The sequence below is a fragment of the Narcine bancroftii genome, chromosome 3 (genome assembly GCF_036971445.1).
Source record: "Narcine bancroftii isolate sNarBan1 chromosome 3, sNarBan1.hap1, whole genome shotgun sequence".
NCBI classification, from domain to species: Eukaryota; Metazoa; Chordata; class Chondrichthyes; order Torpediniformes; family Narcinidae; genus Narcine; species Narcine bancroftii.
The window spans coordinates 173,668,681-173,693,413 of record NC_091471.1 but is presented as its reverse complement, the minus strand read 5'-3'; the positions used below and the strand labels follow the sequence as shown (position 1 = coordinate 173,693,413).

At 41.2% G+C, this 24,733-nt stretch overlaps 1 protein-coding gene across 1 annotated transcript in view; it reads left to right on the top strand.

The window, feature by feature from the left end:
* Positions 1 to 21,581, top strand: part of LOC138756299 (DNA double-strand break repair Rad50 ATPase-like) — a 115,996-nt gene extending 94,415 nt beyond the window's left edge. Inside the window, exons 7-14 of the mRNA XM_069922841.1 lie at positions 2,413 to 2,629; positions 5,966 to 6,039; positions 7,497 to 7,579; positions 7,977 to 8,059; positions 8,722 to 8,820; positions 12,324 to 12,446; positions 16,413 to 16,549; positions 21,051 to 21,581. Coding sequence (XP_069778942.1) covers positions 2,413 to 2,629; positions 5,966 to 6,039; positions 7,497 to 7,579; positions 7,977 to 8,059; positions 8,722 to 8,820; positions 12,324 to 12,446; positions 16,413 to 16,529 — 796 coding nt within the window. The 3' untranslated portion in view covers positions 16,530 to 16,549; positions 21,051 to 21,581. The remainder of the gene's footprint in view (positions 1 to 2,412; positions 2,630 to 5,965; positions 6,040 to 7,496; positions 7,580 to 7,976; positions 8,060 to 8,721; positions 8,821 to 12,323; positions 12,447 to 16,412; positions 16,550 to 21,050) is intronic.
* The last annotated feature ends 3,152 nt before the right edge of the window (positions 21,582 to 24,733 follow it).

The following is a 24,733-nucleotide window of genomic DNA, read 5'->3' as shown; positions in this document are numbered from 1 at the left end:
CATTAGCCCAGTGGTTCTCAACCTTTTTCTTTCCACTCACATACCACTTTAAGTAATCCCTATGCCATCGTTGCTCTGTGATTAGTAAGGGATTGCTTAAGGTGGTATGTGAGTGGAAAGGGAAGATTGAGACCCAATTTTTACTGAAATATTTTGCTTGAGAAAAATTGTTATTGGCCCAGTTCCTTTGGAGTTATGAAACCGTGCATATAACAAGTCAATTAGGTATGATTAAAACAGTAGTTTTCAAACCTTTTCTTTCTACCCACTGTTACGAGCCAAGAGGACTCCAAAACCCAGCACAATAGAAATTCACTGACAATAGTTACTTCAAAAGTTGCTTTTAATTTTCTTTAAACATAATAAGATCAATCTTTAACTTATTACTATTAACTTAACTTAACCCCATTCTAATTCTAAGCGCACATGTATGTAATGTGTATATGTTCAGTAAAGTTCTCTGTTTCACTGTCCAATCATTCACTTTTCTCTTCTTCAAGTTCACCGGTATCAGGCAATTCTCATACTGTGTACAGAATTCAACACATAATTTCTACCAGGCTCTGGTGCTTAAAGTTAAATAGTTACCGCTCAGGATAGTTCTTGTTGGTTTCAGAGAGAAATTTGTTGCTCATTGGACACACAGAAACTGATTTCCTCCAATCAGCCACTTCAGTGTCTTGCCGAAGAAACTTGCCCCATCATGGGTTTTCCAAATGATATCCTCTTCTTCCAGGTCCCCACAGAATTCCTCTTGTTTCCCTTATTTCAGGAGAAACACTCTAGCAAGCGATTTCCTCTTGTAAGGACTACAAGGGTTTTGAACAGGCTGAACTCAGAATTCACAACCTGCCTTCAAAATGGAGTTTTTCAACAAACCTGCCAGCTTGCCATTTTGCAGCCTCAACTGCTACTGTAGAATTGACTTCCCTCTCTCTCTCTCCTCAAAAGAGAAATCACCTGACTGTTTTTCTTCTCTCTGCTTGTAAAAACCAAAAAAACTCTCCCAAGGCTCCAAATAGTATCTGAGCTTGGTCTATTCCATTTGCACCTCCTTTGAAGTCCTTTCCAAAGCAGTTCCATTGTCTCAGCAAAGTTCCTGATGACACAATGTTTCACTTCAGCAAAGCTCTTGCATTTTAAATGAGATGTCTTTTGTGAAGTATAACAGAAACTAAACCCCCACAATCTATTTCTCTTAAAGACATATTTTACCCATAACTATTCCAACATATCCCGTAACACCACATGCCACCTTAAGCAAACCCTTACTACTTATAGAGAACCTATAGCATAGCAAATACTTAAAGTAGTATGTGAGTGGAAAGAAAAAGGTTGAGACCCCAACTTACGATGAGGTTTGGTTCTGGGACTTGCATCGTAAATTGAAATTATTGTAAATGGAAACCATGACGTCAGGAGCTCAGATGCACAGGCGCCCAGGGTGTTGGGAGATAGCATGTGTGGCTGGCCATTGTGTGTTGGAAGTTCGAATATTCAAGTGGCCATGGCATCGGGTTTAGTATGCATGGGCAGCTGGGACATTGCAAATGAGGATAAACATCAGAACTCAAAATCAAAAGTATAGATTCTGACCATCATAATTTTGAAATATCATAAGTCAGACACCATAAGTCGATGTCTATTTAGCCACCAAGACCCCAACTTACGACGTTCCAACTTATGATATTTTGAAGTTACAATGATCAGAAACCATTTTGAATAAAGTTAAGATGGGGGCTATCTGTATCAACATAGTTGCTTTTCCTTCTCTGAAGGAAATGCTTCCGTCCAATCAGCTCATGCAGATCACTTCCCACCGCTACTACGCCCCCAAACTTCATCATTTCAGTGCTTCTCTTGAAGTGATTCCAAGGAAACGTGCTTTGTTGGTCCCATTGCCATTTTTTACAAAAGGTAATATGGAACACATGCACAGATTACCGTTGCTAGGGAGAGAGAGAGATTGAAGAGGGAGAGAGAGCGACAGCAACCTGCACATGTATTCCAAATCACAATGTAGGCTGCGAAGTGACGTTGCCTCCCCAAGTTACCAGGCACCATCTTGGGCTCCTGTCAGAAGCAGAGATGTCAAGTCAGCCTCCCGGCAGGAATGGCGCAGGAAGCTCCCTGTAGCGGTAGAACCTGACTTAAGATAATTTCACCTTACGATGCAAGTCACGGAACCGCACCCTGTTGTAAGTCAAAATCATCTTTGGATTGAAATTACCCTAAAGATTTAATCCTCTTAAATAAATTTGGCCAATGGGAGTTTACCTGAAGCTCACATACACCAAGGAGGCTTACTAGGGTATCTCAACGTGGTTGACTAGCAGGTGAAACTTTCCATCCACAGCTCTGATCCAGTTTTAATTATGTCAGAGTGATGACATTTAACATTTCAATCCATAGGGTATCCTCAAGAGACTGTCAGGAAATCCCCTTCAAATCGTGTCAACAGTGTAATCTTCTGACAAGGAATCTGGGATTGGCTAAGGCAAAGACACTGTTTATTTGCTTGGGGGAAATGGAAGATGGTAAGGAAGGACTGAATGCTGTCAGCAACTCTGCCGAGGCCACTGGAGTAGAACAACAGAGGTCTGGTGAGGAAACAGACTGGCAACCAGGGGTAAGGGTAAAAGAAAATCAATAACAAAGGCCCTTCGCTAGAGCTCCATACTGGTTTAGTGCTAATGAAAGTGCGATCGTTTCCAGTTTTCCAGACTACTGCAAGAGTTGCAACCCAAAATGTAAAAGCTGCCTGTTTACAGATATTAGTCATGTTTTGTTGAACATTTATGTGAAGAGAAATTCTTCAGCAGATGCTTGTGACTGAAATAACATAGCACTTACCATATATTTCGGCGTATAAGTTGACCGGTGTATGTAAACCCGCCCTTTTTCAGCCTAATTTTATGGTATATCCAGCGCATAAGTCGACCCCCATTTTCTGGCTGCCTGAGGTGTCCTGTTGTCTGGTGTATAAGTTGACACCAAAGCTCGTGATACCTGAGATGGGTCATTGACCAGCATTAATGTTGAAACCCCCCGCCCCCCCCCATAGATCATGCAGACTGATCTGCTGGGCATTGGCTGGAGGTGATTGCTATCATGGAGGGTCCATCGACACGATGAAAATATGAAGCGAGCTTTAAGTTGAAGGTGGTAGAAATGGCCAAGAAAACTGTGCTGCTGCAAGAAGATTTGATGGTTAGAGATTGGAGGAAGGAAGTAGAGACTTTATGAAAAATACCAAAAAGGCAATTGTTTTGAGAAAAGGAATCACTCGTTGGCCAGAGATGGAAAATCATGTGGCAGAATGGGTATGTGATCAGAGACAAGATTGCTACATAGTCACCTGAGATAAAATAAGAACATTTGCACTGCAGTGGGCCAAGATGCACCCAGACCTCAGTGGTGATTTTGAGGCTACAGTAGGTTGGTGCAATTGTTTCATGAACAGGAAAAATCTGGTGTTATGCCAAAAACCAAAAATGATCATAAAGTTGCAAGTTTTCAGCAGTTTATTATACAGAACCAACAGAAACACAAGTTTGCATTCGCAAATATCGGAAACATGGATGAAACCCTCCCCCATGAATTTCGACATGAGAGGCAATAGAACAGTGGAATGGAAAGATATTATAACTGTCCAAACCAGAAGTACAGGCTTCAGGACAAAGTTAAGACCCATAGTCATCTTTAAAGGCAAAATTAAACCAAAAATGAAATTCCCTGCAGGTATTCTTGTACATTTTTATGAACGAGGATGGATGGATGGAAATGATGTAAAACTATGGATAGACAATGTGTGGAACAGGCGGCCAGGTGGTTTACGCAAAGAACGGAGTTTACTGGTCTGGGATATGTTTCGTAGCCACTTAACTGACAACACTAAAAGTAGATTAGCACTACATAATACTTATATGACAGTTATCCCGTCTATATTGCAACCTCTCTATGTCTGCTTGACCAAGCTATTCAATGACCATGTGCCTGAGGAATGGAATACATGGATGTTGAGTGCAGAAAAGTCATTTTCTAAAGTCAGGGCAATGTGTGCTGCATCACTTGATACGCTGTGTAAATTCGTGCTCAAGGCATGGGATAAAGTTAAAGTAGAGACTGTGATAAAATCGTTTAAGAAGTGCAGTATCCAATTGATGGCACAGAAGATGATTTATTGTGGACACCGATGACTGACATATGATGACTGTTTAAGCAGTGAGGATTTGGACGCGCTTTTCACCACCTTTGCTTCAGACGATGATAGTGAGAATGTTTTTGAAGGATTCTAAATGTGTTGTTTTCAGACAATGATAGTGATTTTGAAGGGTACTAATTATGTTGCTGGTTTCAATAAAAATCTCAATGGAAAATCTGTTGCAGTCTTTTTTTTTTGTTCTTCGAGGGTTGATTTATACGTTGAATTGGTTTTTCAAGGATCAACTTGTACGCCGGATCAGCGCAGATTGGATTTTTAGCTGAATTTAAGGTCTCAAAAGTATGTCTGGTGTATAAGTCGACCCCCATTTTTTGAGTTTTTTTGGGTTTCACAACTTATATGCCAAAATATATGGTATATTATTATACAATGCTTTTCAGGACTGATTGTTCATCATCTGGGAACCAATGATAGATTTTTCCTGCAACGTTGATAAATTATCAGTGTAACCCTTTTACATAATCAGTACCAAAGTTCATAATTCTCAATACATGTTGATTTACAATATTTTTAAAGCATCTTTTAAACACTGCAGTGTCGTTTTCAACTTTAGTGGCCACAGGAAGTTTTCTGCGTAGGGCTTACTGCGTGTTATGCGAGTTAACCACTCATTACATAATTTGCATCTTTTTCATTTCTAAGAGTAAGATTTTTTTTGAGCAGGAGATGTCATGGTAGAAAAAAAAGAAATTTAAACATTACACAAGACCTGCTCGAGGTGCACTGACATGACGCGGTGATGCACCTGCCCATTATTGTGTTCAGCCACTGCCTGCATCATTTAGGTATTGAGGTGCAATAGGACGCATGCTGACAAAACACTGTCATCTGTCAAATGAACAGGGGCATCTCAAAATAATATAGGGATCACAATGCCTAAAGAGGCCAGAAAAAAATAATTTTAAATCTTCATCCCAAAATACTCGAGTTTGATGACTGATTAAGACCCAGAACAATTCAATTCACCTTCTTCAAGCAAACAATAACTGAGTCTATTGATTGCAAAAGATCAGAATGGATTTGGCCCCCCCTTAACCACCTCCTGTATTCATCACTGCCAGTGCTCGTAGAAACTTGATCCTGGTATGGAGAGCAACAAAGCTGGCAGTCCCCTGAAGCCCCTGACAAGAAGCAATGCAGACCCGTGAGCTGTGATGTGGTCTTGCTTGCAGATGTATGAGGCCCCATCTCAGTAGCTCCCAGACAGTTGATTGGCAACTTGCTTCTGCCAGAAGCAAGTTATATATTTTTAAATATATCAGAAAATCACTTCAAATAGGATTGCATCAACAATTATTTTTAAAAAAACAAATTTTATCTGTTTAAATTCTAGAAATTCATTAAAAATTTCAAAATGAGGAAACGTATCTTTTCATTCAACATCATAACTCCATTCAAATAAATGGGGTTTCACCACATCCATCATCCATAATTCATGTAAAGCTGATTGGCCATATGGAAAGAGCATCCTGTTCCTCAGTTCAGTATATTTCTGCTTTATCACTTTATTTGGTGGTGAGCACAGTGGAGGAAGGATAAATCACCTACATTGGAGTCTGACCATTGCATTCCAGAGGGAACTGTTTTGGAAGAAGCACATCACAGGCAACTCTCTGTGTAACTGTTGGTCAGAAATGAGTATGTTCAGACTACGCCCACGTTGGGCATATTGTTTGCACTCATGTTCACTTACTGCCTCAGTCAATTGTTTTTAATTGCATACTCTACTTCTTTTTGAAGATTGTAACGATGCTCAGGCAAGATCCTCAAGAAAATGGAAAAGCTTGGAAAAAGTCAACTCATTCAGTGGAAGGGTAATCAGAATAAGCCTTTACCTTACAATCCTGTTAAAGGGTCAAATAAAACAATAAAGGGTTAAATCCTTGGATATTAATGACCCACAGGTGATTAAGAACTTACTGATCAGAACTGAAAAGAATGATGGATAATTCAGGTCAAAACTCTGGAATTATGCTTTGTTCATTTTTGAATGACAGGACCGGAGCTTATCACCTTTCCTGAGAAGTGGGTGGTATCAAAATGGCTTCCAAACTTTACAGAAGAATTAAGTTTCCTCTGTTTTGGAGTGAGACTGAAAACTCACAAAATCAAATCATATCAAGGGCACCACGGTTAGCATAGCGATTAGCCCAATGCTGTTACAGTGGTAGCAACCAGGGTTCGAATCAGCCACTATCTATAAAGAGTTTGTATGTTCTCCCTGCGTCTACATTGGTATCCACATGATGCTCCGGTTTCCTCTCACCCTTCAAAACATAGCAGGGTTGTAGGTTAATTGGACGTAACTGGGCAGCATGGGCTCGTGAGCTGACAGAGACGGTATGTCTAAATTTATATAAGCGTGGCCAGTTTCTATTAATGGAGAATCAATCTTTTCTTATGATGATCAACAGTCCTACAATATGGAATTCTTATTTTTCAGATTGGTTTAAAAGTGGTTTTCAAACTGACCCCCATAAACTCACATTCCACCTTAAGCAATCCCTATGCCATAGGTGCTCTGTGATCAGTAAGGGATTGCTTAAAGTGGTATTTGGGTGGGAAGCAAAAGTTTGAAAACCACTGTTTTATTCATACCTAATTGACTCATTATGTGCATGGTTTCATAACTCCAAAGGAGATGGGCCAATGACAATTTTTCTCAAGCAAAATATTTCAGTAGCAATTGGGTCTAGATCTGTGGTTCTCATCCTTCCCTTCTCACTCACATACCATCTTAAGTAACTCTTACTAATAATGGAGCACTTATGCCATAGGGATTGCTTCAGGTTGAATGTGAGATGAGGAGGACAGTTTGAAAACCACTGGTTTAAATGGTCAAACCCTTAAAAAAAATGCAGTGGAATGTGGACTCATATTCACAAGGAAATCCTCTCCTTTTGATGTTCGCTTCCAAGTTGTGACTAGTAGAAATGTGTCCCATTGTAAGTACTAAACAGGCAATGAAGTGCCTACTTTTATTAAACTTTTATTCAGTTCATTTGAAAGCAATGGATGAATTTCTGCTCTCTCATTTCACTTTCATTGAATGAAGGGAAAGTCAAGGATGCCCTGGAGGCCATCATGTGATTTACTCGGTTCATTTCCATGAGTTATGAGCAGTGTTTGCTTCTCCGTACAATGGTGGTCAATCCAGTGCTTCATAAAATTAATGCATTGAACATTATTTGGATTCTCTATCATTATTTAAAACACTAACATTTGCTTGCTTATTTTTTTGTCCTATTAATAATTGTGCTTTTAAAAATAGATTACAGCTGCCAAATGTAGATCTAATCAAGACTCAGAACAGCATACACCTACAATTTGAAAAAGTATTGGAGGAGATAGAAGGTATAGTTCAAAACAGTGTGTTCAGTTTTTAGATGCACATTTTAATGAATAAAATGTCCACAGATACTTTAGATGTTTATATTGTCCATCCCATCTATTTGTCCAAGAAACGAAAGGCATGAAGCTGTTTGGTAAACTGCTAGGTATTACAATGAGAGGTTCAATTTTCATTTGTTTAGCTCTTGCTGTAATATTTACCATTTTTAAGTTGCATAAAAAAAAGTTGCAGAGAATGGCTCATTTTACAAATCGTGGCCATAATAATGTGTATTACAATCATAAAATCTAAATCCTCTAGTTTTCTAATTCTTGGAGTAGGTATGAAACATCAATATGTTCCATTGATAGGCACAGCAGTGAGTTCCAAATAAATATTAAGCTGGTTTTATTTCTCTAGGTTTTGTGAAGCTAAATCTGAAACTGGAGTATGAGAGAAACCAGGTGTTGTGCAAGCTGGGAATGCAGACAGCTGAAGCAAAGGTGAGGTAAACCATTGGACATAAAGGTTGACTAAGCAGTACATAATCTTAGTTTAGGCATGGCGGCTCTCTTGGAACACTTCCAAAGAACCAATCAAAGGTAGTACGGTCTGCTTCGGAAAGCATAATATCATCAAGTTGATAATAATAATAATGGCAGCCCCAAAGTTCGTGGGTTTCATTTTAGTCCTCTATTGAAGCATCCAACAACTCGGTCAAGGACAGGTAAACAGGAGAGTGGTTATGCTACTAAAATGGTAACCAGTGGCCTCAATTTGTTGGCCTGGTGATATGAGTTCAGATCCCACCATGGAATTTGGGTGATTTAAATTCAAATAATAAAACAAACCTAAAAAACTGGTTTCAGTTGTGATAGTTTTGAACTTAACAGATTATTATAAAAACACCTAGTTCATTAATGTCCTTTATGATAGGAAATCTGCCCTCTTCACCAGTCTGGTCTATACACAACTCCAGTCCTCCACCTCTGTGGACTGCACTTTGAAGTGGGCAGTCCATGCTTGATCATTAAGCATAGTCAATAAACCAGCGTAGGCCACATCTTTGAAGAGAGTTAAACAAGTCTAGGCTAAACAAGATGCAAAATAAGGCACATTTGAATGTTAAACATATTTACAGTTTTTGTTTCTATATTGTACATAGAGACTGGAACTATCCAGTGAACAGAACAGAAAACAACTTCTGCATCTTCTGAGCCAGAACATTGTCCTCAGGCACGAGAACCATATAAAAGTCAACCAGGTACAAATGTCTGCTGCTGACAAGTATTGGATTAGCATGGCATCACCAAAATGTAAAGTAAATAACGGTTTGTTTTTTGAGGGGCTCTTTCTTGATGTTTTCTGGTTCCTTGTGGTACAGTGAAAATTCTTGTCTTAAAACATTGCTGAGCATGTTCTGCAGCGCCCATTGGACGCAAAGATAAATAACCAATATTTTGGGCCCGAGCCCTTTGTCAAGGTATGAACAAAAACCAGACAAGTGCCTGAATTAAAAGCGGGGAGTGAAGGAAGAAGGAGGCAGGGGGAGGAGGAGCACAGTCCAGCAGCCAAGAGGCCAAAGGTGGCAGGAGAGAAAAGCTGATAATTGATCAGGGGAGGGAAGTAGCTCAGTGAATCCACAGTTAGAAGAAAAGAGACAGAGGATTAGAGAAAGAGAGAGAGAGATGGAAAGAAGGGAGTTGGAGAAAAGGAGACATAGGGATGGGGAAAGAGAGAGACATGGGGAGGGGGCAAATAGAAGCCAGAGAAGTCAATGTTAATGCCATCTGGTTGGTGGGTGCCCATGTCTTAATTCCCTTGGCTTAACATTTTTGCAAGTAAAAGAAGGATTCAGGGGCAGACAAAGAACTCTTTCCACTGCTAGCAGCTTACTAACCTATTCCTTTATCCTCCATGGGCATTGGAATTACAGGAGGATGCACCATCAATCACTCAGGACATGATTGTGGAGAATATAGCCTATCTTTACTGTTCACTTTTCCTGCTCTGAGTTACAGCAGGCTGTGGAACAGCCACCTTTATACAGGAGTCTGTGGGGAGGGGCCACAGGTACAACCAGCCAATAGGCATGCTTGACCAAATAATGATACATTACAGTGGAGTGTTATATGGCGAGCTCTCCACTGGCCACCGTGACAGAGGTGCACCAAAGAAGAGGTACAAGGACTGCCTAAAGAAATCTCTTGGTGCCTGCCACATTGACCACTGCCAGTGGGCTGATATCGCCTCAAACCGTGCATCTTGGCGCCTCACAGTTCGGCAGGCAGCAACCTCCTTTGAAGAAGACCGCAGAGCCCACCTCACTGACAAAAGACAAAGGAGGAAAAACCCAACACCCAACCCCAACCAACCAATTTTCCCCTGCAACCGCTGCAACCGTGTCTGCCTGTCCCGCATCGGACTTGTCAGCCACAAACGAGCCTGCAGCTGATGTGGCCATTAACCCTCCATAAATCTTTGTCCGCGAAGCCAAGCCAAAGACAGTGGAGTGTCCAAGATGGCACATGATTGGCACTAGTGATCATTTTTGGAGCCAATGATTGACAGTACAAGAGATGAGCAATGTTGGATAAACAGTAAGAGTGGGAAGAGAATATTATACACCATCAGAATAAGATGGACACTTTGGGGTCAAGTATGTCAAGGTGGGGAGAGGAGAGGAAAATCAAGTGATTGTTGATATCTCAGGGGCAGGTTATCAGTGACTGACAGTTGGATAGGGGAATGAAAGCAGAATATTAAATAACGAGTTGCAAGGTCAGGTAAATGAGGGATTTGGAGTTGGGCTGGAGATAGGGGGCAGTGAGGGTTTGCAGGGTGATAGATCAGCATTACGTGGAGGAGGGATCTGAATGCTAAAGGATGGCAGGAATACCAGTTCAGAGTTCTGCTAGTAAAGTCACGTTGGCCCAGGAGCTCCAAAAAGAAGGCATGCCCATGGATCAAGTTCATGGGCAACTTCCAAGAGGAGCATCGAAGGAGGAAAGACCTTATCATGTGCAGCTCAGGATTGAGGCCAGGGAGTGCCTGGTCAACCTTTAGGAGTGACCCAAGTAGAATTGGAAATGGGTGTTTTTTTCTATTTGGCTGTGGAAAAGCAAAATTGATTTTTAGTTGCCTTTGTTATGAGCCCAGAGGACCCCAAAATCCAGCAGCAATAGAAATTCAACAAGACAAATGGTTACCTAAAAAAAGTCACTTTTAATCATCTTAAACATAAAAAAAGGATCAAACTTTAACTTATTACTATTAACTTAATGTAACTTAACCCCCTTCTGATTCTAAGAGCATGTGTTTGTAATGTGTATATGTTCAGGAAAGTTATTTGCTTTAATAATCCAATCATTCACATCACTTCTCAAGTTATACTGTGCACAGAATTTAACATTTATGAATTTTCACCAGGCTCTGGTGCTTAAACGTAAATGTTTACCACTCAAGAAGGTTCTTGTTGGTTTCAGAGAGATATTTGTTGCTCGTTGGACACACACAAACTGATTTCCTCTGACCAGTCACTTCAAAGTCTTGCCAGAGAAACTTGCCCCATCATGGGTTTTCCAGATGATAACCTCATCTTCCAGGTCACCACAGAGTTCCTCTTGTTTTCCTAATTTCAGGAGAAACACTCTAGCCAGCCATTTTCTCTTGGAACGACTACAAGGGTTTTCACCAGGCTGAACTCAGAACTCACAACCCATCTTCAAAATGAGGTTTTTCAACAAGCCTGCCAGCTTGCCATGTTGTAGCCTCAAAAAGCTACTGTCCCTCTCTTTTTCTCTCTCCCTGCTTATAAAAACCAAACCTCCTCCCAAGGCTCCAAACCCAATCCTTCAGCACTTGAGCCCGAACTTTTCAGTTGCACCTGCTTTTGAAATTCTTTCCAAAGCAATTCCATTGTCTTTGCAAAAATCACTGGTACCTGAATGTCTAGCTTCTGCAAAGCTCTTGCATTTTAAATAAGATGTGTTTTGTTACACTCTTTGTGAAGTGACCTACTCTGAACCCCCCACAATCTATCTCTTTTAAAGAAATATTTATGTATATAAAATATAATATAACCCGTAACACCTAACATACTGAAGAGACAGATGATGTGATTGAGTTTCAAGGCCAAGTGGTAAAATGATCATAGATCTTCAATGAAGGAACTAAAACTGATATGAAATGATGAACAAAATAACTGATTAGGCAGCTCCTAAAACTGGCTAAAGTTTCCAGCGAGGCCTGGTGTGAGGCAGAGACCCAGGTATCATTACTTCTGCACCCACCTCTTTAACTCTGTAATCACACCTCTCCCCCAAATCAGCAGCGGTCTGACACTCTCCCAGCACTGAGGACTTTATCTCCAGTGGTATCTTGCTTCTGTCCTAGCTTCCAATATTCTCCTAACAATATTCCCACTGTATCCATGCAGGGGACAGATCTGAAGAATTAGCATGGCCATTTACTCTACCTAAATGCTGATCTCAGCTATCTCCCTGTGACTTGCTCAGTCATCTATCCATAGAGACTGTTCTTTGCTGCTCACTACATGCTGATTGCTCAGAGTTAGAATGGTGGCTGTTGGGGCATCCTAGTTTTGACACACAGATATCCCTCAGCAAATGTGCTGGTTTCCTGCATGGAGTGCAGCTGTGGAATCTCGGTGTTCTTGATTGAAATAATATTGATTTAATGTCAATGGGTGGGGTCCAGGAGAGTCAGAGACAAGCTCAGACTGATACTTTCTGCACTACTCCCCAGCTCACAGTCCTGATAATTGAACTCCACCACTTGAGGAAAGCTTATCGAGCACTCTCTCAAACCACGGATTGTCCTGAAGACATCTTATCAGCTGATTGGATAAACCGGCTACGATTAATTAAGGTCAGTAAACAACATTATAATTGTATCTGATTTGACCGAACCACCAATCATATGAACTAATTAATTCAAATTTATCCATATTTTTAAATGGCAACGTGACATTGTAGGAACAATGAGCACCTTTGAACAATTTTCTTGTATCCACTATTTTAACCAGCAGTGTTTGTTGATGCTTCTGTGAAGATGGCACTGTAATACCATCTAGCTATTTCTGGGATAACAGGAACTTCTTACTAAGATGATGGGAAAAAGAAAGCATGTTATCATGAAGTGTGCAGTGACCATCATCGCGAACACCTACACCCTCCCCACTATCGACAACATCTACAAGGAACGCTGTTGTCAGAGAATGGCAGCAATCATGAAGGATCCGCATCACCCAACACATGCCCTGTCCTTGCTGCTCCCTTCAGGAAAAAGGCAGAGGTCCCACAAAACTCTCACCACCAGGTTCGGGAACAGCTGCTACCCATCAGACTCTTCAACAACAAACTCAATCAAGGATTCATTTAAGGACTCTTACTTTTGCACTTCATGAGCTAGCTATCATTAACAAAGTCTAAAGAGAACTGAGAGCTTGACCCAATGGTTTGGTTGTGTTGTGGCTGAAGAGTTTTTCCCAGTGGTTATCTCTCATATCTCCCCTCATTCTTCCATGGTCCAAGGAATCTTTCCCTTTAACTCAACTCCTGAAGACCCAGCAACATCCTAGTAAATATCTGCACTCTTTCAATCCTACTGATATCCTTCATGTAGTTAGATAACCAGAACTGCACACAATACTTTAAATTTGGCCTCACCAATCACTTATACAAACTCACCATTACATCCCAACTCTTGTACTCAATACTTTCTTTACAATCCTGTGTATCTGCAACACTACTTTCAGTGAATTATGTATCTGTATTCCCAGAAAATTTTGCTTCTATACACTCCTCAGTGCCCTACCACTTACTGTATATGTCCTATCTTGGTTTGTCCTTCTAAAATGCAGCATCTCACACTTGTCTGTATTAAATTCCATCTTCCATATTCTAGTCCATTTTTCCAGTTGGTCCACATCCCTCTGCAAGCTTTGGAATCCTTCCTCACAGTCCACAGTGCCTCCAATCTTACTGTTATCAGCAAACTTGCTGATCCAATTTACCACATTATCATCCAGGTCATTGATATAGATAACAAACAACAATGGGCCAAGCACAGATCCTTGAGGCACACCACTAGTAACAGTCCTCCAGTCTGAGAAGCAACTATCCACTACCCCTATCTGACTTCTCCCATACAACCAATTTCAAACCCAACTTACAACCTCCCAATGGATAGCTAGCATCTGAACCTTCTGAACTAACCTTCCATGTGGTACCTTGTCAAAGGCCTTACTAAAGTCTATGTAGACAACATCCACAACCTTTCCTTCATCTAATTTCTTGGTAACCTCCTTGAAAAACACTAAAAGATTTGTTAAACACAACCTACCACATGCAAAACCACTATCCTTAATGAACCCTTGACTGCCAAAATACTTGTATATCCAACCTCTCAGAACAGCTTTCAATAATTTACCTACTACTGACATCAGGCTGACCAGCCTATACTTTCCAGCATTACTTTTGGAGCCTTTTTTTTAACATCAGAACAACATGAGCTACTCTCCAAACCTCTGGCACCTTACCCATGGCTAAGGATATTTAAAATATTTCTACCAGGGCCCTTGCAATTTCTACACTAGCCTCCCTCAAGGTCCGAGGGAATATCATGTTAGGCCCAAGGAACTTATCTATCTTTATTTGCTGTAAGGCAGCAAGCACCTCCTCTTCTTTAATCTCTGTATGTTTCATGACACTACTACTACTTGTTTCCCTTCCTTCCTTCCTTCCTTCTACACTATACCAGTTTCCTGCATAAACACTGATGCAAAAAAATGTTTAAGATCTCCCAATCTCATGAGGCTCCACAAATAGACAACCATTCTGATCTTATAGGAGACCAATTTTCTCCCTTACTATGCTTTTATTCTTAATATACTTGTAAAAACTCTTTGGGTTTACCTTCACATTGTCTGCAAAAGTAACCTCATGACTTTTTTTAGCCTTCCTGATTTCCTCCTTGAGGTTTTTCTTGCAATTTTTATTCTCCTCAGTTACCTTATTTGCTCCATGTTTTACACCTCTTTCTTCTTACAAACCAGTTCCCCAATATCCCTCAAAAACATATCTTCCTAAAATCTTCTAACCTTGCCTTTGATCTTGACAGGAACATACAAACTCTGTAATCTCAAAATTTCTCCTGTGAAGGTCCTCCATTTACCTCGCACATCCTTGTCGGAAAACAACCTATCCCAATCCATGCATTTTAGGTCCTTTCTCATTTCCTCAAAATTGGCCTTTCTCCAATTTAGAATCTCAACCCAAGGCCCAGGCCTATCCTTTTCCAGAATTAACTTGAAATTAATGGCATTATGATCACTGGACCCAAAATGTTCCCCTACACATACTTCTGTCACCTGTCCTGTCTCATTCCCCAATATAAGATCCAGTATTGCACTCTCTCTAGTTAGTACTTCTATATATTGATTTAAAAAACTTTCCTGAACATATATGACAAACTCCAATCCATCCAATACAGTATGGGAGTCCCAGTCAATATGTGGAAAATTAAAATCTCCTATCACAACTCTGTGTTTCCTGCAGCTGTCTGCTATCTCTACAGATTTTCTTCCCCATTCTTACTGACTTTTGGGCAGTCTATAATGCAACCCCATGAGTGTAGTTATACCATTCCCATTCCTTAACTCCACCCATATATCCTCAGTAATCGAGCCCTCTTGTCTGTCCTGCCTGAGCATAGCTGCAATATTTTCCCTCATGAGCAATGAAACTCCTCACCCTTTCATCCCCCTGTTCTCTCATGTCTAAAACAACGAAAGCCCGGAACATTGAGCTGTCAGTCCTGCACCTCCTGCAGCCAAGTTTCACTGATGGCCACAAACTTCCTACCCACAACATTGGTCCTTTTCTGGACCACGACCTCTAGCTGCTCACCTTCTCTCCTGAGAATACCACGAAATCGATCTGACGTATCTTGGACCCTGGCACCGGGGAGGCAGCATACCATCCAGGATACTCAATCTCCTCCACAAAACATCTATCCCCCTAACTATGGAATTCCCTATAACTACAGCTTGCCTCTTTTCCACCCTTCCCTTCTTAGCCACAGGACCAGACTCCATGCCAAAGACCTGATCGCCATGGCTTGTCGCTGGTAGGCCATCTTCCCAACAGTATCCAAAATTGTATACTTGAATGCCCATAGGGGTGCCCTGCACTGCCTGCCTGTTCCCTTTCCCTCTCCTGACTGTCACCCATCTATTCTCCTCCTGCTTCCAAGGTGTGATAGTGTCCCTGTAACTCCTGTCAATTGCACCATCCAACACCAGCCCCAATTCCTTAACTTTTTTTTAATGAATTCCAGCCTATGCCCAGACACAGGATTGAGTATGGAAGCAGGAATGGGTGGGGGGGGGGGGGGGGGGAGGGGGAAGCAGCTGAGAGATGATCACCATTGCTTGTAGAGTTGAAGAGAGAACTCTTTGTTCTTGTACTTCTGGAGAAGAAAAGATGTTCATCTTTTGGGACTTTTGAGAGGCCTCCATAGATCCATGAAATCCTTGAGGATGGTCTGCTGAGGATTCATATATTTCATACCTCGTGTCCTGACCACAATTTAAATAATTCGAACAGAGACTTTTTGCAAAATGGGCACCGCCAAACAGGCATTTCAACCTTTGTTTTAGCCAATTCTGGTCTAACATTACTTTTTAAGTTCAACCCTCATACAAATTACCAGTCTCTCTTACAAGGTGTGTGTTTACCATAGTAATTCAGTGGAACATTCTGCTCCAAGCCTAACCTAAGGGTGGAAATGAGAAACTTAACAGCACCAATTTCATATTTTTTTTATTGACAGAGCACTGTTAAAAAAATAAAAACCCAGCAGCTGAATTTACACCTCTTGAAAAAAGAAAATGAGGAGTTAATGGAAAAGTCAGGGCAGGAGTTACTCCAAAATATGGATACAAAATAAAATGAGCCAAGATGAAAAAGGTATGTCAACAACTTAAACCTGGTGTTGGAAATTGGAAGAATTTAGAGTGCGAGTAAATTTTGTTTATAAGCCAGGCCATTTTGATCAGGCTACTAAAGAAGCAGCATAATAATTACTTTATTCAGAGGGGAAAGGAAGAAAAAAAAATCACTAAACTATTCAAAGGTCCACTCTTCTTTTCCTTTGTAGTTTCACACTTCCACTGTAGACCTGCATGCTCTGATATGACTTGTGAGCCCAAAATGGTCTTCCACAAATGGGGAAGGTGGTGGCAGACCAGACAGATGGGTACTTTGTGAGCTGGTGTGTTACATCCACTGTTCATGCAGAACATTTTGTATGTTCCCAATGCAATACCATCCTGTGGTATTGCCACCATGTGGCATTCTTTAAAGTCAGTGCTGAGATTGCAAATTTTCAAGGAACCATTGAGAACACCTTGAATAGTTTCCTCTATCCTCCTGGTGTTCTATTCCAATGACAGAACTCAGAGCAGCATGACTTACAATACTCTAGATCAGGGGTGTCAAACTCAAATTCACGGAGGGCCAAAATTAAAAACTTGGACTAAGTCGAGGGCCGAACTAAATATTTATTGAAAATTTTCAACAACATCTGCATGTTTTCTCTTCTTTCAACATATGTAATGTTAAACTTTCTCTTATTAAAATAAATGTTTAATAATAGTTTTGGTTAAACTCTTTCCAGAAGAAGCATTAACAAATGAGAAATAAAATATTCAATAAATAATATTTCTCTATAGAGGATTTGTCAAATGTTGCTAGTGTGCTGTCGAATAGTAAAATCTGAGGGCTATTGAGAATGTGGGAGAATAACATGATTCCTGAAACAATCAAATGGGTGACTGATTGTGGGCATGAACTCTAGCAGGGTTATTTGCCATGCCCTTTTTCCATTGGTACAGATATCCTTTGATTTACATACTTTTCATGCCTAATGAGCTTCTATCCAGGTGCAGGACCATTATTAACCAGGAATATATTTATCACTGTGACATGAAACTATTGGAAGATCGTTTTATCCTGAGATTAAAGTTCATAATACTTACTCAGGCCTGTGTGCAGGAGGGCGGGGTTTGCGGGCGATCGGGTTGGACAACGACAGTGCGGGGACATTGGCTCTCGCTGCAGGGCAGCATCTCAGTGGATCAGCGGCCCCGTCACTGTGAGTCGCGGGTTGGCCTGCGACAGGGAGGGGGAGTGGGCAATGGTCCTGGTGAGGTCAGGCCCCCCCTGAGTTTCTGCCGGAACCCCCTTGACCTGCTGAGTTTCTCCCGGACCCCCCTTGACCTGCTGAGTTTCTCCTGGACCTCCCTTGACCTGCTGAGTTTCTCCCGGACCCCCCTTGACCAGCTGAGTTTCTCCCGGACCCCCTCCCCTTGACCTTCTGAGTTTCTCCCGGACCCCTCCCCCTTGACCTGCTGAGTTTCTCTCGGACCCCCCTTTGACCTGCTGAGTTTCTCCCGGATCCCCCTTTGACCTGCTGAGTTTCTCCCGGACCCCCTTTGACCTGCTGAGTTTCTCCCTTCTGGTGTTTTTACGAGAACCACAGACTTTCGCTCATACATTGATGAGGGGGATCAAGGACCAAACATTGTCAGGTACCTCTCTGCTGGATAAAGGATACGGTTTAACCCGCTGAGTTTCTCCAGTGTTGGGTTTTCACGAGGTAGAGTCAAAGGGCCGAAGGGCCTGTTTCTGATCTGTAATGTTCTACGGACCCTGCTCTTCTTTCCGTGCTGGTGTCCCAGGACCTTTCCAGGGCAGTTTCCGTGCTCAGGACTGCACTGGGATCCCGGTCAGCGGTGGAGGAGCAGGTGAGCGCGGCTAATCCCGATCCAGCCCACGCCACTCCTGAGATTGGCGGGGGGTTCCACCCTACCTGCCTGACCAGCCTCGCTCTCCACGTGTACTGCGGGCACCCGCCGCTGGTCCGGTGGGAAGTCGCAGGGCGGCCGGCGGCCGGCGCCCCCATCGCCCGGCGGGGAGCCCCAATCTTCCCTCCGGCGTCCCGACTCCATCTGCAGCTCCAAGAAACGCTGTGCCACTGGGGTTCTGGGCGCTGGGAAGCGGCCTTGGCTTCCCCTGATACCAGCCAGGCCGCGCTGCGGTGGGGGGGTGGGCAGGGGGACACGACAGCGTGTTTATAAAACCACCCACCACTACTTTTCAAGGACCAGGATTTTTCTCTCTCTCTCTCACCCTGGGACATAGCGGTTACTGTGCATGCGCTATACTGGCGCGGCGGCCAGCGGGCCATCTCTAATACATTTTTGATATGATCTTGCGGGCCAAATATAATTATATGGGCCAGAGTTTGACATGTGTGCTCTAGAAGAATGTGGCTTGTCCAATTGAGCTAATAACTGGGATTAGGGATGTTGGCCTGGCATTCCTTTGCTCTATCCTTACTGTGGATTTGCAGGATTTTGTGGCAAGCGTGTGGTTTGTACCTACAGTGTCAACTGTAGGTAGTTCAAATCTCAGAAGCATCTAATCAGAGATAATTGCTAACTGGGAACCACAAATGTTAAACTAAGATCAATTTCATTGGTATCTGAAAAGAGAAAGGAGATGGTAATCTTTTCATTGAAGACTTGGTGGAGTTTTAACAACACTGCTCCCTTCTTCCATTCTTACTATCATTCTCCATCTATCTTGACAGAATATGAGAGGCAGGAAATGGGATCACTACAATCTAACTGCAGGAGGATGTTGGCACAAACATATTTTGGAGATGTATGAAAACTCTCTGAAAGTCATGGGGAAGTCAAATATTTCAAATTCAAAGTCCTTTTGCATTTAGTGACTTTAACCGAAGTCATAACTGAGGTCACTACCAGCACCACCCCTTTCAGTCAAGGCTGTACTGATGACCAAAGTGAATACAAAGGTTACATGTTGATCTTGGTCTTGTAGAACCAGGAGAAACCGAAGACAAGAGAAGGTCCACTCATTTGAGCCCCATAAGGAGGCCCTTTGTCTCTGGACTGTGCTCCCTTCCATCCCCAACCCAACTACACTCATCTCCCATCCTACCTCTGTCATTACTTAGCTTGTTTCTGACCCATGTGATTTCCACCCTATTAATTCAGGAGGGCAATCAGGTGGGATGTAAATTAAACCCAGTCATAAAAGTAATCTAGTTTTTCCTCATTTTGTTATTATGTAGCTGAAATGATTTCAACTGAAATTTCTATATGATCAAAAAAATACAGGATTATAGTTAATTCAGCCATTGGACATGCAGCTTCAATAGAGTTTTGTATGCAAGTACGACTTTCTTATCTTATCCTTGATTTTTTTTTCCCTCTTCTTCTGTTTCTTCCCTTCCAATTCAGTTCACTTTTAAGTAAAGGTCTAGCCTGAACGTTATTATTCTGATAACTCTTTGTTGAGGGAATATAGCTTACGTCCTCCCCAGTGACAAAAAATTGCTTCACTTTTTGTTCAGTGTCTGCAACAATAACTCAAGGGGATCAATAGTTCGACATGTGTAACTTGGAATGTTTAAATTGGCATTTTGCCATTGTGAATGTTTTCAGTTTAATCCATTTTGGCTCATCTCCAGATGCTTCAGACTCTCTGGAAATTGACTTCTATTGAGGGTTTTGCATGACTGCAATTTTTATTTTAACATGGCTGATCTCTTCTAGAAGCTGAATGCATCCAGAGTGGAAATAAAATAAAAATACACCTGCTGTTTAAATATTTACATATAGTTCCATATTTATGACAATTAGGCAAAGTGTTATAACTTGGAATGAGGCAATCAGTATTTGCAAAGAATAGGAATCTGATGGTGATTTCACAGTGTGGTTCTTCCAGACCGTGAAATAGTATTTTAGTCAACACACTGAGACAGAACTTCTGAGTTAAATCTTTCTGAAAGGCAATATTGTGAGTAATTGCATCCAACAATGCTGATGACCACAGTGAAGCAGTTGGTACCAGGAAGCATGCTCCAGTTGAATTGAATAGATGTGGCTTGAATCTAATTATTGTCTCACATACAGTGAAATAATCTCATTCAGGGTCTGATGGGGATGGAGAGATTCCCTGTCTGATGAAGTAAGCTATTTACATTACATAGCCTCTAATAAAGCCAATTAGAAATTGCTTTTTGCAATCGTCTTTCAATTAGCTTATTTCTTTCAACTAGTTCTCCTTGAGATGTGGACACACTACAATATCAGAGTTTGTTGTCTATCCCCAAATTACTTTGAAGCCAGTTAAGACTCAAATTGCAGAGTCTCAGTGTTAGAGTTTCTTTCTTTAAAATGTCAGGGTACAAAATAGGTTTCTGTATCAAAAAGAACTTAATGGTCAATGCTAGTTCCAGATTTATTTAATCACTTGTAATGGACCAACAGCCCAGGCCTCTGGATGTACTTGATTAACTTTGTGATTAAGCCACTCCACTGTATAAAGATCTGTGATCTAACTCCACTTTCACCTGAAATGTAACACTTTTTGTCAGACAGAGTGGGTGAGATGACCAGAAGAGGTCCATGTAAAGAAAAACAGGAGGCCCAATCGGAACAAAAAAATAAACTGGATGCTGCAATCTGGAACAACAAACAGCACTAGAAGAACTCAACATTTATGGAGGCAAGAAAGTGCAAGTGGCTTAAGGTTCTGCATCAAGACTGAGAGGAAACAGGAGAGATTGCCAGTAGCAACCCCTCATACCTCTGCTATTAATCCTGTCATTCCCAAAATCTCCATCTTCTCTTCTGTCAATATAAAATAAATGACACTCGGGTGATTTTCTCTCATGTCCGCAATCATATTTATTGAATGATTTAGTGTATTTTAATATCAGTGTATGGAAAGACAACAGTTCTTGTGTACAGGAGAGAAGTATTACCTCAGCCTTGCAGCCCATCCATCCACACTTGCCCTTTGGTGTGATACACCAGTGGTTCCAACCTTTTTCTTTCCACTCACATACCACTTTAAGTATTCCCTATGCCATAGGTGCTCTGTGATTAGTAAGGGATTGCTTAAGGTGGTATATAGGTGGAAAGAAAAAGGTTGAAAACCACTGTTTTAATTGTACCTATTTGACTTGTTATGTGCACTGTTTCACAACTCCAAATGAAATGGGCCAATGACAATTTGTCTTGAGCAAAATATTTTAGTAACAATTGGGTCTAGAGCAGTGCTTCTCAACCTTCCCTTCCCACTCACATACCACCTTAACCAATCCCTTACTAATCACAGAGCACCAATAGCATTGGGATTACTTAAAGTGGTATGTGAGTGGAAAGAAAAAGGTTGGAAACCACTGTGATACACCATTCAATTAGTCCTCCTTACAAATCTTGCCATGACAACATGGATCAGAATCTACTCAAGCTTTAATTTGCTCGATCATTTTCTAACTTGAGGTGATTGTTAACAAAATCCAAGCCAGTAATCAGTTCTAATCTGTGATACCTTGGAATAAAGCATAATATTGTGATCAGAAACTCAAACTGTGGGTCTTTCCAAATGCATAGATTTTAAACATTTCCAATGACTTGGCCTAATAATGGAAAGGAAAAAGAAGATTTATATAATTTAGTCAATAATCAGCCAACAATCCTCCAGCTACTCTCCACCACCAGGTTTCTCCCATAAATCCACTCTTTCCATTGGAAGGCATGGATAGATTTTGGAATGTGTATTCCACAATCTTCATCACCTATGGCCCCTGTTATATTTTGGACGGCCAGTTCCCTCATGGCTCTGGTTGTAATGAGTACCTTTTTTTTGAGTGAAACTTGTGACAAAGAAGAAGTTCTTTTCCTTGTCCCTGTCAGTGTACCGGCTGGGCAACCAATTTCTACCTAATTCCTTTCCCAGTGATGCCACAAGGATGAATGATTACAGTCATAAAGAGAGAACTGAGATTGCAGGCTGACTGCAGTGAAAGAGAAATTATCTAAAATTTTAAACAGTAAAAAGCAACACGTTAATTCCTTTACCCAATAAGTGAATAACAAGAGATCATTAGTATATTACTCCAACTATATTGACTGCTTTAATACAAAAAATGGACTAGACTGCAGCTTTTAAATGGTGACTGGTTAAATATGTTTTGCAGATGCAAGCTTACAGGAAGACTGTAGGGCAATGGAATTAGTGCTTTAAACCTCAGTGGAACCCTGAATTTTTCCTTCCCAGTCCAGGGTCAGAGAGGCCAATTGTAGGAATGTAACATTACCCCAGTGAGATTAACTCATGCAACGTAGATTAAGGAAAGAAACTGAGATATTTCCGGTTGATGGGTCAAATTATTTCCTATTACTTAACCAACTGTGTCTTTAGATACACAACAAAATAAAATATTCATAACAACACACAACATAGAAATGGGAGTGGTCATTTAATCCTTGTGTCTGCACTGCCACGTATTAAGATCATGGCTTCAGCCCATTTTCCTTGCATCTAAATACCTAAATATTTGTTGATCTCACCATTGAATATACTCAGTGAATGAGTGTCCACAAGCCTGCCTCTTTGTTGCAAAATTCCAAACGTTCTCCACCCTCTAGCTGAAGAAATTTCTTCTCACCCCTGACCTGAATATTTGACCTTTTATGTTGAGACTGACCCCTAGTTCTAGACATCCAGACAAGGGAAACATCATCCCCAAAATAATTCTGTCAAGTTTGTATGAAATTTGTACTTTTCAATAATATTATTTTACCCTTCAGGTAAACTAGGTCAAGTCTGCTTAAACTCTCCTCCTACAACAAACCTTTCATCATAACAATTTAGTGAATCTCTTCACAAGTACACCCTGCCTTGAGAAGGAAGAGAAGACCTGCATACAATATTCCAGATGCAGTCTCACCAAGAGCCTGTGTTCGTTATTGTGTGTTCAATAATGAGTCAAGTCGGCGGGTGAGGTAAACCAAATAGAAGACTTCACTGAACACAACCAAACATGTTAAATAGGGGAGGGAGAGAGAGAGCCCACAGTGTGGCATCTGCTCCCCGCTAGATCTCGATTTAACTAATGTGCCCTCGCGGTCCTCGTGCATGCGTGGTGCAATGTTGTGAATACAGTGACTGCGATGCGATTGCATCAGGTGCAGAGAAGACGATGGCAGCGGCTATCAACAGCCTGTATATCTAGAGCCTGGCAGTTTAACTTTTGTCCTTAAATTTGCACAATATATCATGGCTTTCATTTAACTTTCTATATTTTCTCTCTTCACAAATGTGACCTAACCTCCAATATTGCCTTTAATTTCAGATTTGCACTTTTTCCTCTTTGCTTCCCTTATCTTTCTTGTTGTATTCATTTTTACCTAGAGGTAAACAACAAACACACATTCCAATTACTTAGAGAGCATTGACCTGAAACATTAACTTTGCTTCTTCCCCTCAGATTATAGCTGATTTGTTGAACAATCTCAGTACTTTAATTTTATATTTCTGGGATCTGCAGTTTTTTTTTGCTTTTCATGTTTCCTTCCAATTTTTTTTGCTAGACCAGCACATTAACTTTCCGTGATTCAAAAAGAATGAAAGGGTCCAGTGAATTGGTGGTTTTCCCAGTGATTCCATTGGTGATCCCATTGATCCCATTGGTGGTTTTCCCAGTGATCCCATTTACATTAAAAATTAAACACTGATATTGGCGCTGCTGAGATTTTTGTTAAGACGAGCGAGACCAATTTTCATTTTTTCTTGGTGTTGTCCTAGGAACAGTCATGTCCTATAAAACAATAATTCTGACTCTTTTCAGTGTTCTGAGCAGAAGCTTTTTATTCTTTGGAACAAGGTGTATCTGAGCCCTTGAGTATTATAGCTTTGTCCACTTGTTACTGGTAAGAAAGGTTCAACTGCATTTAGAGGAGACCCAGAAATACTTGATAGTGGAGAGTTTGGGTGAACTCTCATCACTGCCTGTGGTGATAAGACCACTAGCCTACTGCAGGGGGCGACCTCTGTACCTGCAGGAAGACCACCTAAGGGCTGACTCCACCTGGCCGGCTGTCAATCAACCGACTTAAATATAAACCTGAGCCAGCCCCTCCTGGGCCAGTCACTTGTGGAGCCGTCAGGATAAAAACTGGTGTACGGACTTTTAATGGATTAGAGCCTGTTATACTGTGTTTACTGAGTTTTGTGTTTGCTTGCTGCACCACAATTTAATCCATTAAA